Source organism: Oncorhynchus keta, chromosome 22 (assembly GCF_023373465.1).
Source record: "Oncorhynchus keta strain PuntledgeMale-10-30-2019 chromosome 22, Oket_V2, whole genome shotgun sequence".
Lineage (NCBI taxonomy): Eukaryota > Metazoa > Chordata > Actinopteri > Salmoniformes > Salmonidae > Oncorhynchus > Oncorhynchus keta.
In genome coordinates, this window is record NC_068442.1 from 47,780,633 (window position 1) to 47,793,164 (window position 12,532).

Genomic DNA, 12,532 nt, shown 5'->3' on the forward strand with positions numbered 1-12,532 from the left:
GTGACTCTACACAGGGGTGTCAGCGAGAGTTCAAAACTTCTCTGGACTGAAACAGACGAGGGTCTACTGACCAATAGTACCAAAGAGGTAATTTCAACAATCTTGACCTCATGCGAGGATCAGACATCAAATGCATCTTGCTTCTCCACAGTAGGAAATAAAATATCTGATATGTCCCTTGAGGTCAACATATTGGTAGGTGGTGTTCTGTCTCAGCTGAAGGACATCTCCTTGTCAAGGTCCCCAACACCATGTGAAGACATGTTTGAACGTCTCCAAGGTTCTCCTGAGCGAACCTCTCCAGTAAGTCTAGATTGCAGCACAGCTGCCTCCAAAGGCATTGCATCTTCCCACAGTCTTTCAACAAAGAGCCTCCAAAAACTCTCTAGTCATGAGTTCCAAACCAAAGCTGAGAAAGAAGTGAGTAAGGTCATCTCTAGATCATTTAACATTGTGGAGGAAGGCACAACAGATAAGTACCTCCAGTCTGTATCTACATCCACCACATCTACTGATATTATACAAACCATAGTGAAAGACCAGCAGGAGCTCCCCAGACCACCCAATCATCTGACATGGTATCTGGAACCTCCCTGCTCACCACTGGACAGGTTTCTGAGAAAAGGATCCGGTCTGTTGCTCGTAACATCTACTACAGTCTGCAAAGTAAGATTACGGAGTTTCTCAGAAAAGATCTTCAAAGATCAGACACAACACTTGGTTCAATCCAAATCTTTACATATCAAAGCAGTCCTGCATCACAAAGAGCAAGTCTCGGCCATCTTGAGGTCAACCAGAGCAGTGTTACACCTGGTGGAAACGATGCCTGTGTGGACATTCCGCACAAATTACTATCTAAAACCACTGAGCTCTCAGGATCCATGCTGGAGGATATTGACACGATCCGTTGTAGGAGTGCTGACAGCCAAAATACAAGAAATACCTGTTCTTCACGCTCCTCCATCTCTCTAACACCTACTTCAAAATTAAGGCAGTCGAAATGGCACTTTGCCTTACCCGGGACTCCCATCCCCACTGAGTTTCCTGCTCAGATTGACTTTCCCATTGTTAGAAACACAATCATTGAGGACTTCTTTCACACAGAGGACTTACTTCCTGTAAACTTTGTGGACAAAGTCAGGCAAGCTGCTGGGGTGGTAGTGGACATTATGGTGGAAAGTGTTGAGAACACACAGGAAGATGGACAGGGTGCTTCTCATCTTGACGACCTCCGATCTGCTGTTAGGAAATTGAGAAAATCATTTCCACTTGGACCATCCACATTTTCAGTCATGAATTGGTGGATAAAGTGATAGCCCTTCAGGACAGCCACAGCACTCCACAGGTCTTAACATTGGAAGCAGCCAAAAGTGCTTCAGACTCCATTCTTTCAAGGCTGAAATGGGGAAAGGAACAATGTGCCATATCCAAGGAGCTCTCCTCTCAGCTTCTCCAGATATTTGCTGAAGAGACAGTGAAGTGCTTCCTGAGACAGTGGTCAGATGAGTATGAAAACATAAACTTTGATGTTTCAGTCCAGAACGATCCAAAGACTTCTACTTGCATGGTCATTCTTCAAATGATCACCAAAGCCACTGCTAAATGTTATTTTGAGTCCGCTACCAGCGTGGCCACCAGTGACATTGTAGAAGGCGTGTTTGATTTGGAAAGGGATACCATCAGCAGTACTGGAGAGCAGGTAACACAAAGGTTTAACACAAAGGTATAGTCCACATACATCTTTCATGAATAACACTGCTGTTGACCTTTTGTGAGATGTATGATTATTTGTGTCATGGCATTGCACTGCTTCTTTGCAATTGATATGCTGTACTTTAAGATATCTAAAAAAAATTCAGTTTGTTTTAATGTGCCTTTTCCCACCAACCAGGGTTCCAAGAAAGTTAGTAAGAACCTCTGTCCTCAAGAGTCTCTGGAGTACCAGCCTCAGAACATTTCCCCTACTGTGTACTTTACAGGTAAGCCCTGCTGCTGTTTAGGCTGCTGCTCAGTCAAGACTGAGACATTATCCCTTTACCATTCCACTAATTCCTTTGGAAAGACATTGTACTCCTCCTCTCCTCTATGACATATTGTACTGTGGGGTGGGTGGTAGCCTAGTGGGTTAAGAGGTTGGGCCAGTAACCGATAGGTTGCTGGTTCAGAATCCCTGAGTCCACGAGGCAAAATCTGTCAATGTGCTCTTGAGCAAGGCACTTAATCCTAATTGCTCCTTGTAAGTCTCTCTAGATAAGAGTGTCTGATAAATGAGTAAAAATGTAAATTGATGGCATGCTGGATGGTCTTTCGTTGCAGAGACGATGACAACATCTCATGGCTCCTTTTCTCCAGAGGGAATTTATGATATCGCATCGTCCTTCCCACTTGAAGAGAAGAGTCGCAAACCCTCCCTTTTCACCAGATTGTCTAGATCCATCACGAAAGGCTTTCTCATCCCATTCAAATATTCAAGGAAAACCAAATTATTTAAATAAATTCCTCATTATAAACAATGAGAGCATTCATTTGTTCAGATGAAATCTAATCGTATTGGTCACATACGCCGAAAACAACTGTGAGAGGCTTTATTACGAGCCCATTCCCAACAATGCAGAGTTAAAAAGTAAGGAAATATTTTCTAAATAGTAACACAATAACAAGGCAAAATACAAGGAGTACCAGTACCGAGTCAATGCGCATGGGTGCGAGGTAGTCGAGGTAATACAGTATGTACATGTAGGTAAGGGTAAAAGTGACGAGGCAATCAGGATAGATAATAAACACAGTAGCAGCAGCTAGTGTGAAAGTCGGTCAGTGTCACAGTGAATGTGTGGGTAGAGTGTAGTGAGTGTGCATCGAGCCAATTCAAGAGAGTCAGTGGAAAACAATTAGAAAAATACATCAATAACAAAGGGGGTCAATGCAAATAGTGCAGGTGGCCATTTAATTAACGTTCAGCAGTCTAATGACTTGGGGGGGTAGAAGCTGTTCAGCAGTCAGTCTAATGACTTGGGGGTAATGACTTGGGGGGGTAGAAGCTGTTCAGCAGTCTAATGACTTGGGGGTAGAAGCTGTTCAGCAGTCTAATGGCTTGGGGGTAGAAGCTGTTCAGCAGTCTAATGACTTGGGGGTAGAAGCTGTTCAGCAGTCTAATGACTTGGGGGTAGAAGCTGTTCAGCAGTCTAATGACTTGGGGGTAGAAGCTGTTCAGCAGTCTAATGACTTGGGGGTAGAAGCTGTTCAGCAGTCTAATGACTTGGGGGTAGAAGCTGTTCAGCAGTCTAATGAAGCTGTTCAGCAGTCTAATGGCTTGGGGTAGAAGCTGTTCAGCAGTCTAATGACTTGGGGGTAGAAGCTGTTCAGCAGTCTAATGACTTGGGGGTAGAAGCTGTTCAGCAGTCTAATGGCTTGGGGGTAGAAGCTGTTCAGCAGTCTAATGGCTTGGGGGTAGAAGCTGTTCAGCAGTCTAATGACTTGGGGGTAGAAGCTGTTCAGCAGTCTAATGGCTTGGGGGTAGAAGCTGTTCAGCAGTCTAATGACTTGGGGGTAGAAGCTGTTCAGCAGTCTAATGACTTGGGGGTAGAAGCTGTTCAGCAGTCTAATGGCTTGGGGTAGAAGCTGTTCAGCAGTCTAATGGCTTGGGGGTAGAAGCTGTTCAGCAGTCTAATGGCTTGGGGTAGAAGCTGTTCAGCAGTCTAATGGCTTGGGGGTAGAAGCTGTTCAGCAGTCTAATGGCTTGGGTAGAAGGGTAGAAGCTGTTCAGCAGTCTAATGACTTGGGGGTAGAAGCTGTTCAGCAGTCTAATGGCTTGGGGGTAGAAGCTGTTCAGCAGTCTAATGACTTGGGGGTAGAAGCTGTTCAGCAGTCTAATGACCAGGATCCTGGTGTCTACCCAATGTGCTGAGCACTCCTCCTGGCCAGAGTCCGCGCTACTTTCAGCTGCTGCAACCATGGTCTCTGTGTGAAGGCACTGTTAGAGAGTCAATCAACCAGAACAAGGTTAGGAGACCAAATCTGTGTCCTAAGCATTGTGAAATACTGTATATGTAATGGTCTCAATACATTAATGAAGTGCCCTTACATCCTATCCTCCCCATACTAAAACAACTTGTGAACCAATAAGACTGACACTATATACCTTCTAAGCATGATAGTTGGCTCATGATTTGATTCAGGACTTGTTAGGGTAAACCAATAACAGCTTCTAACCCCAAGTCATAAGACTGCTGAACAATTAATCAAATGGCCACCGGACAAGTTCAACTGTTTTATTATTTGTTACTTTAGTTTATTGGGTAAATATTCTCTTAACTCTTCTTGAACTGCACTGTTTGTTAAGGGCTTGTAAAGTAAACATTTCATTTGTTGTATTCAGCGCATGTGACAAATAAAGTTTGATTTGATTTGACTATATACCTTCTAACCATGATGGTTGGCTCATGATTTGTTTGTACTGAAATCTATTCAGGGAGGATAAGGGTATATCATAGGCTGATCCACTCCCTGATTGGGAGTCCCATAGGGTGTAAAGCGTCTTTTGGCAATCAAAATAAGAATTTGTTCTGAACTGAGTCGTGGTAAAAACATTGACTGGTAAATGCTGATTGCCGTTCAGGATTAAAGAAGTAACGCTCCCCATACTCTCAATGCATCTTCCACAAAAGGTGGGTAAATGCTTGAACCAAATAAAATAAAAAGTGTGTAAACAGCTTTTACATGTGTTCCCCCCCACCACTGATTATAAATGGAGGCTTCTTCTGACAGTATTCACACCTTCCATAAGAAACCTCCAGAGAAATATTCATATTCACCGTAGCTGTCATTTAAACTTGGACTAACCTGGCCAAGGCCAAACAGTATATGGCGTTTTCTCTGGGTGTGCGGTCGCAGTGGAGAGAAAAGGCCTCCAGTGAGGTGGTGAGTATCTGGGCGGAGTTTGGCGAGGCAAACACAGGTCTGAGATTGGTGTCTCTAGAAATGGGCGGGAGCGGGACTCTGCTCCTCCATTGGTTGCTGTTCTGATCCCCAATCTCATCCTCCTCACATCCCTTCCCTCCACATCCCCTCTTCTCTCTCTTTCATCCCTCGTGGTCACAGGGTGTAGCTTCGGTAGTTGAAGAGGTTTATCCTGGGATGCCAGGGCGCGGAGCGGGCAGGATACATGAGATGGGCAGTTGATGGGGGTCAAACGTCGAGAGGCTGTGGACATCACCCTGATACCCGCCTTGGCCTCACTCCTCCTGGGCTTGGAGGACATCTTGGGGAGGGTGAAGCCGTCCACCAGGACCGTGTCGCCCACCCTGGTCCTGAACGGAGCCCTGTTGAGGCCCATGCAGTGCCTGGATGCTGTCCTCCTCTGCCCCAGCCTCACCCAGCCCTTTATCTGGAGGTATGTCCGCATGGGCAGGGCCATACCTGGGAGGACCACCACAGAGCACAGCTTGGTGGCCAGGTGACTCACACACTCCCTGTGGCCGTACTGAAGGGCGATCCTCAGGGGTTACGACCCTGGGGATCCCGACAGGCAAGGGTCAGAACGCTGCTGGCGATAAAAGTTTGAGGATGGTGAGCTGGCCGCGCTCGATGGAGGCGACAGCGGGACACTTGGCGACGTCGGGGTGGGCCGTCTGGTGGCACCACTCACGGTAAGGGTGAACCCCCACCGGCTCAATGACACGCACCCCCCTCTCCAGCAGCCAGCCGGCCAGGTCCAGGTGGCCCAGAGAAGCAGCGATGTAGAGTGCCACCCGGAGCTGGAACCTGGAATAATACAGAATCAATGTATTTATAACACGTTTCAAGTTTTTTTTGTCAAGTTCACAAGATCCAGTGGGTTATAAAACAGTACAGTAAAAAGCTTACTTGCAAACTCTTTCCCACAATGCAGTATTAAATATCAGGGTAAGAGAAAAAACATATGAAGGAAAAAAACACGAGAATATAAGCGACATACAGTACCATCATTGTAAGCTACATACAGGGTCAGTACCATCATTGTAAGCTATATACAGGGTCAGTACCATCATTGTAAGCTATATACAGGGTCAGTACTATCATTGTAAGCTATATACAGGGTCAGTACTATCATTGTAAGCTATATACAGGGTCAGTACCATCATTGTAATTTATTTTTATTTTTTATTTTACCTTTATTTAACCAGGCAAGTCAGTTAAGAACAAATTCTTATTTTCAATGACGGCCTAGGAACAGTGGGTTAACTGCCTGTTCAGGGGCAGAACGACAGATTTGAACATTGTCAGCTCGGGGGTTTGAACTTGCAACCTTCCAGTTACTAGTCCAACACTCTAACCACTAGGCTACCCTGCCGCCCCAAAAAACATATGAAGGAAAAAACACGAGAATATAAGCTACATACAGGGTCAGTACCATCATTGTAAGCTATATACAGGGTCAGTACTATCACTGTCACAGTCATACGCTGGACCTAGTTTTGTCCCATGGAATAAATGTTGTGGATCTTAATGTTTTTCCTCATAATCCTGGACTATCGGACCACCATTTTATTACGTTTGCAATTGCAACAAATAATCTGCTCAGACCCCAGACCATCAAAAGTCGTGCTATAAATTCACAGACAACACAAAGATTCCTTGATGCCCTTCCAGACTCCCTCTGCCTAGCCAAGGACGCCAGAGGACAAAAATCAGTTAACCACCTAACTGAGGATCTCAATTTAACCTTGCGTAATACCCTAGATGCAGTTGCACCCCTAAAAACTAAAAACATTTCTCATAAGAAACTAGCTCCCTGGTACACAGAAAATACCCGAGCTCTGAAGCAAGCTTCCAGAAAATTGGAACGGAAATGGCGCCACACCAAACTGGAAGTCTTCCGGCGAGCTTGGAAAGACGGTACCGTGCAGTACCGAAGAGCCCTTACTGCTGCTCGATCATCCTATTTTTCTAACTTAATTGAGGAACAATCCGAAATTCCTTTTTGATACTGTCGCAAAGCTAACTAAAAAGCAGCATTCCCCAAGAGAGGATGACTTTCACTTTAGCAGTGATAAATTCATGAACTTCTTTGAGGAAAAGATTATGATTATTAGAAAGCAAATTACGGACTCCTCTTTAAACCTGCGTATTCCTCCAAATTTCAGTTGTCCTGAGTCTGCACAACTCTGCCAGGACCTAGGATCAAGAGAGACGCTCAAGTGTTTTAGTACTATATCTCTTGACACAATGATGAAAATAATCATGGCCTCTAAACCTTCAAGCTGCATACTGGACCCTATTCCAACTAAACTACTGAAAGAGCTGCTTCCTGTGTTTGGCCCTCCTATGTTGAACATAATAAACGGCTCTCTATCCACCGGATGTGTACCAAACTCACTAAAAGTGGCAGTAATAAAGCCTCTCTTGAAGAAGCCAAACCTTGACCCAGAAAATATAAAAACTATCGGCCTATATCGAATCTTCCATTCCTCTGAAAAACTTTAGAGAAGGCTGTTGCGCAGCAACTCACTGCCTTCCTGAAGACAAACAATGCATACGAAATGCTTCAGCCTGGTTTTAGACCCCATCATAGCACTGAGACGGCACTTGTGAAGGTGGTAAATGACATTTTAATGGCATCGGACCGAGGCTCTGCATCTGTCCTCGTGCTCCTAGACCTTAGTGCTGCTTTTGATACCATCGATCACCACATTCTTTTGGAGAGATTGGAAACCCAAATTGGTCTACACGTACATGTTCTGGCCTGGTTTAGATCTTATCTGTCGGAAAGATATCAGTTTGTCTCTGTGAATGGTTTGTCCTCTGACAAATCAACTGTACATTTCGGTGTTCCTCAAGGTTCCGTTTTAGGACCACTATTGTTTTCACTATATATTTTACCTCTTGGGGATGTTATTCGAAAACATAATGTTAACTTTCACTGCTATGCGGATGACACACAGCTGTACATTTCAATGAAACATGGTGAAGCCCCAAAATTGCCCTCGCTAGAAGCATGTGTTTCAGACATAAGGAAGTGGATGGCTGCAAACTTTCTACTATTAAACTCGGACAAAACAGAGATCATTTGGAGAGAAATAGCGGAGAGGGATACTTGTTCTAGGTCCCAAGAAACAAAGAGATCTTCTGTTGAATCTGACAATTAATCTTAATGGTTGTACAGTCGTCTCAAATAAAACTGTGAAGGACCTCGGCGTTACTCTGGACCCTGATCTCTCTTTTGAAGAACATATCAAGACCATTTCGAGGACAGCTTTTTTCCATCTACGTAACATTGCAAAAATCAGAACTTTCTGTCCAAAAATGCAGAAAAATTCATCCATGCTTTTGTCACTTCTAGGTTAGACTACTGCAATGCTCTACTTTCCGGCTACCCGGATAAAGCACTAAATAAACTTCAGTTAGTGCTAAATACGGCTGCTAGAATCCTGACTAGAACCAAGAAATTTGATCATATTACTCCAGTGCTAGCCTCTCTACACTGGCTTCCTGTCAAAGCAAGGGCTGATTTCAAGGTTTTACTGCTAACCTACAAAGCATTACATTGGCTTGCTCCAACCTATCTTTCTGATTTGGTCCTACCGTACACGTACGCTACGGTCACAAGACGCAGGCCTCCTAATTGTCCCTAGAATTTCTAAGCAAACAGCTGGAGGCAGGGCTTTCTTCTATAGAGCTCCATTTTTATGGAACGGTCTGTCTACCCATGTCAGAGACGCAAACTCGGTCTAAACCTTTAAGTCTTTACTGAAGACTCATCTCTTCAGTGGGTCATATGATTGAGTGTAGTCTGGCCCAGGAGTGGGAAGGTGAACGGAAAGGCCCTGGAGCAATGAACCGCCCTTGCTGTCTCTGCCTGGCCGGTTCCCCTCTTTCCACTGGGATTCTCTGCCTCTAACCCTATTACAGGGGCAGAGTCACTGGCTTACTGGGGCTCACTCATGCCGTCGCTGGAGGGGGTGCGTCACCTGAGTGGGTTGATTCACTGTTGTGGTCATCCTGTCTGGGTTGGCGCCCCCCCCTTGGGTTGTGCCGTGGCGGAGATCTTTGTGGGCTATACTCAGCCTTGTCTCAGGATGGTAAGTTGGTGGTTGAAGATATCCCTCTAGTGGTGTGGGGGCTGTGCTTTGGCAAAGTGGGTGGGGTTATATCCTTCCTGTTTGGCCCTGTCCGGGGGTGTCCTCGGATGGGGCCACAGTGTCTCCTGACCCCTCCTGTCTCAGCCTCAAGTATTTATGCTGCAGTAGTTTGTGTCGGGGGGGCTAGGGTCAGTTTGTTATATCTGGAGTACTTCTCCTGTCCTATTCGGTGTCCTGTGTGAATCTAAGTGTGCATTTTCTAATTCTCTCCTTCTTTCTTTCTCTCTCTCGGAGGACCTGAGCCCTAGGACCGTGCCCCAGGACTACCTGACATGATGACTTCTTGCTGTCCCCAGTCCACCTGACTGTGCTGCTGCTCCAGTTTCAACTGTTCTGCCTTATTATTATTCGACCATGCTGGTCATTTATGAACATTTGAACATCTCGGCCATGTTCTGTTATAATCTCCACCCGGCACAGCCAGAAGAGGACTGGCCACCCCACATAGCCTGGTTCCTCAAGGTTTCTTCCGAGGTTTTGGCCTTTCTAGGGAGTTTTTCCTAGCCACCGTGCTTCTACACCTGCATTGCTTGCTGTTTGGGGTTTTAGGCTGGGTTTCTGTACAGCACTTTGAGATATCAGCTGATGTACGAAGGGCTATATAAATAAATTTGATTTGATTTGATTATAAGCTATATACAGGGTCAGTACCATCATTGTAAGCTATATACAGGGTCAATACTATCATTGTAAGCTATATACAGGTTCAGTACCATCATTGTAAGCTATATACAGGGTCAGTACCATCATTATAAGCTATATACAGGGTCAGTACCATCATTGTAAGCTATATACAGGGTCAGTACTATCATTGCTATAGGGTCAGTAATTGTAAGCTATATACAGGGTCAGTACTATCATTGTAAGCTATATACAGGGTCAGTACTATCATTGTATATACAGGGTCAGTACCATCATTGTAAGCAGGGTCAGTACATATCATTGTAAGCTATATACAGGGTCAGTACCATCATTGTAAGCTATATACAGGGTCAGTACTATCATTGTAAGCTATATACAGGGTCAGTACTATCATTGTAAGCTATATACAGTACTATCATTGTAAGCTATATACAGGGGTCAGTACTATCATTGTAAGCTATATACAGGGTCAGTACCATCATTGTAAGCTATATACAGGGTCAGTACCATCATTGTAAGCTATATACAGGGTCAGTACTATCATTGTAAGCTATATACAGGGTACATCATTGTACTATCATTGTAAGCTATTGTAAGCTATATACAGGGTCAGTACCATCACTGTTGATAGTAAGTCTATCATACAGTTCAGTGTGTAGATGTGTATTCTGACCTCATCACAGGTCTCTCTCTAGACAGGTGTCGTTGGACGGTCAGTCTGTGTCCCAGGAAGCAGCCTCTGAGGAACTCCGCCCACCCATCCCAGGTGTCCAACCGTAGAGTAGCCCCTGGGAGACAGAGACACATGCAGGTTGTCCTCCTAGTTGCCATGAACCAAGAATGTGTTCCATACAGTCCATTTGTCTCTGTGTTACATCCATAAGGTGTTGAGCCAGAGGACCATTGATCTACTGCACAAGGAAGGCCATACCCAGGTCAATGGCGTAGTCGTGCAGCCGGTTGCAGTCGTAGAGTTGCAGGCCGGTGGGAGAGCTCAGAGCTCAGTCTGAAGGAGCTGACGGGAAGCTCACACTGCTGGGACACCAGGGTCATGAGCCTGGCCACAGACGTACTCAGGAGAAACACAGTGCCCAAGACTGAGAGGGTCTCCCCGTCACGGCACTGAACACACGCACCACCGGCTCCCGCTGAAGTATAAGACCATGGACATACAGTAAATTCACCTGTTTTACATAAATACCTATGATGTGTTTATACACCGAGTAAACAAAACATTATGAACACCTGTTCTTTCCATGACAAAGACTGACCAGGTGAATCCAGGTGAAAGCTATGATCCCTTAATGATGTCACTTGTTAAATCCACTTCAGTGTAGATGAAGGGGAGCGGACAGGTTAAAGAAGGATTTTTAAGCCTTGAGACAATTGAGGCATAGATTGTGTATGTGTGCCATTCAGAGGGTGAATGGGCAAGACAAAATATTTAAGTGCCTTTGATCGGGGTAGTAGGTGCCTGGTGCACCGGTTTGTGTCAAGAACTGCAATGCTGCTGGGGTTTTTCACACTCAACAGTTTCCTGTGTGTATCATGAATGGTCCACCACCCAAAGAACATCCAGCCAACTTGGCACAACTGTTGGAAGCATTGGAGTCAACATGGGCCAGCATCCCTGGGGAACGCTTTCAAACACCTTGTAGAGTCCATGTCCCAACGAATTGAGGCTGTTCTGATGGCAGAAGGCGGGGTGCAACTCAATATTAGGAAGGTGTTTCTAATGTTTGGTACACTCAGTATATATAAGTTAGGAGTCATATAATTACAGGGGTAAGATGAAGTGGCTCCTTTGCACTGATCTTAGGTCTGGTTTGTGTTTTTACTGCTAATGGTAAAGGTTAGGATTTGGTGAGAGTAAACTGATCCTAGATCTGTGCCCAAGGGCAATTTCTATCCAGAGACAAATCAAAGGTCCATGCCATTTAAATTATAATCTACCACCATCTCGTGGCTCAAATTTGTAACAACATTTTCTAATTCAATGTGCTGAGTTTTGTTCTATCACATTGAACACTAATCTGGGTGCAGATTAAATTGAACACTAATCTGGGTGAAAATTCAATTGAAGACTAATCTGGGTGCAGATTAAATTGTTTACAGAAATATTATGAATATGTATTTCACTATACGGCCTGCTGTGCTCTAACCCAAAGGGCCTCTTCTCTGCTACTATGTACTCTGCCTGCTGTGCTCTACTGTACTCTGCTGTGCTCTACTGTAGTCTGCTGTACTCTGTGTAGTCTACTGTACTCTGCTGTACTCTGATGTACTCTACTGTACTATACACCACTGGGTATACAGATTCTTCAGATACTGTTAGCGAACACCAGACTGAGGTGGAGGCGATTACATGGGGAAAAGGTTTATGACTGTAAGGGTGTTTGGTACAAAGGCAACACTACATCGGGCCACATTTCAGCTCTATCCCAGGTCAACCATACAATACTATGCAGATTTCCATTATCTAGTCAACCAGCAAGAAGGAGAGACAGACAGAAGGTCTGGCTTTGACACTGACAAACTTAGTCAATGATGGGATGTCAATAGCCTATAGGCCTAGGTTTGTGGAGAAACAAAATAAACATTATTCTGATGGTTAAATTTGTACTTAGATACATAACCACTCTCCTCTGTTAGCAAATCTTCCACAGAACTTTGTGGAACAGAGTGAGTTCTGTCCCTGTCTGGCTCTGGACATGTACCCAGGGACCTCTGTACAACAACACTTCACACTCACGTAAAACAGTGTTCTTACTAAC

At 44.8% G+C, this 12,532-nt stretch overlaps 2 protein-coding genes and 1 long non-coding RNA gene across 23 annotated transcripts in view; 2 read left to right on the plus strand and 1 right to left on the minus strand.

Annotated features, from left to right (window-relative positions):
• Nucleotides 1-12,532, plus strand: part of LOC127910689 (uncharacterized) — a 72,836-nt gene that overhangs the window by 8,889 nt on the left and 51,415 nt on the right. The window lies entirely within an intron of this gene.
• On the plus strand, nucleotides 652-2,405 carry LOC127910691 (uncharacterized). Its single transcript, XR_008075770.1, has 2 exons — nucleotides 652-1,979; nucleotides 2,317-2,405. It is a non-coding gene; the product is annotated as an uncharacterized LOC127910691 (long non-coding RNA).
• Nucleotides 4,040-12,532, minus strand: part of LOC127910690 (protein ANKUB1-like) — an 82,983-nt gene continuing 74,490 nt past the window's right edge. For 9 of the 10 annotated variants that reach the window (XM_052475397.1, XM_052475400.1, XM_052475402.1 and 6 more), the window contains one exon: nucleotides 5,530-5,760. In XM_052475397.1, coding sequence (XP_052331357.1) covers nucleotides 5,532-5,760 — 229 coding nt within the window. In that variant the 3' untranslated portion in view covers nucleotides 5,530-5,531. Of the gene's footprint in view, nucleotides 4,139-5,529; nucleotides 5,761-12,532 lie in introns of those variants that run through there. The other variant, XR_008075769.1, reaches the window with a different exon arrangement.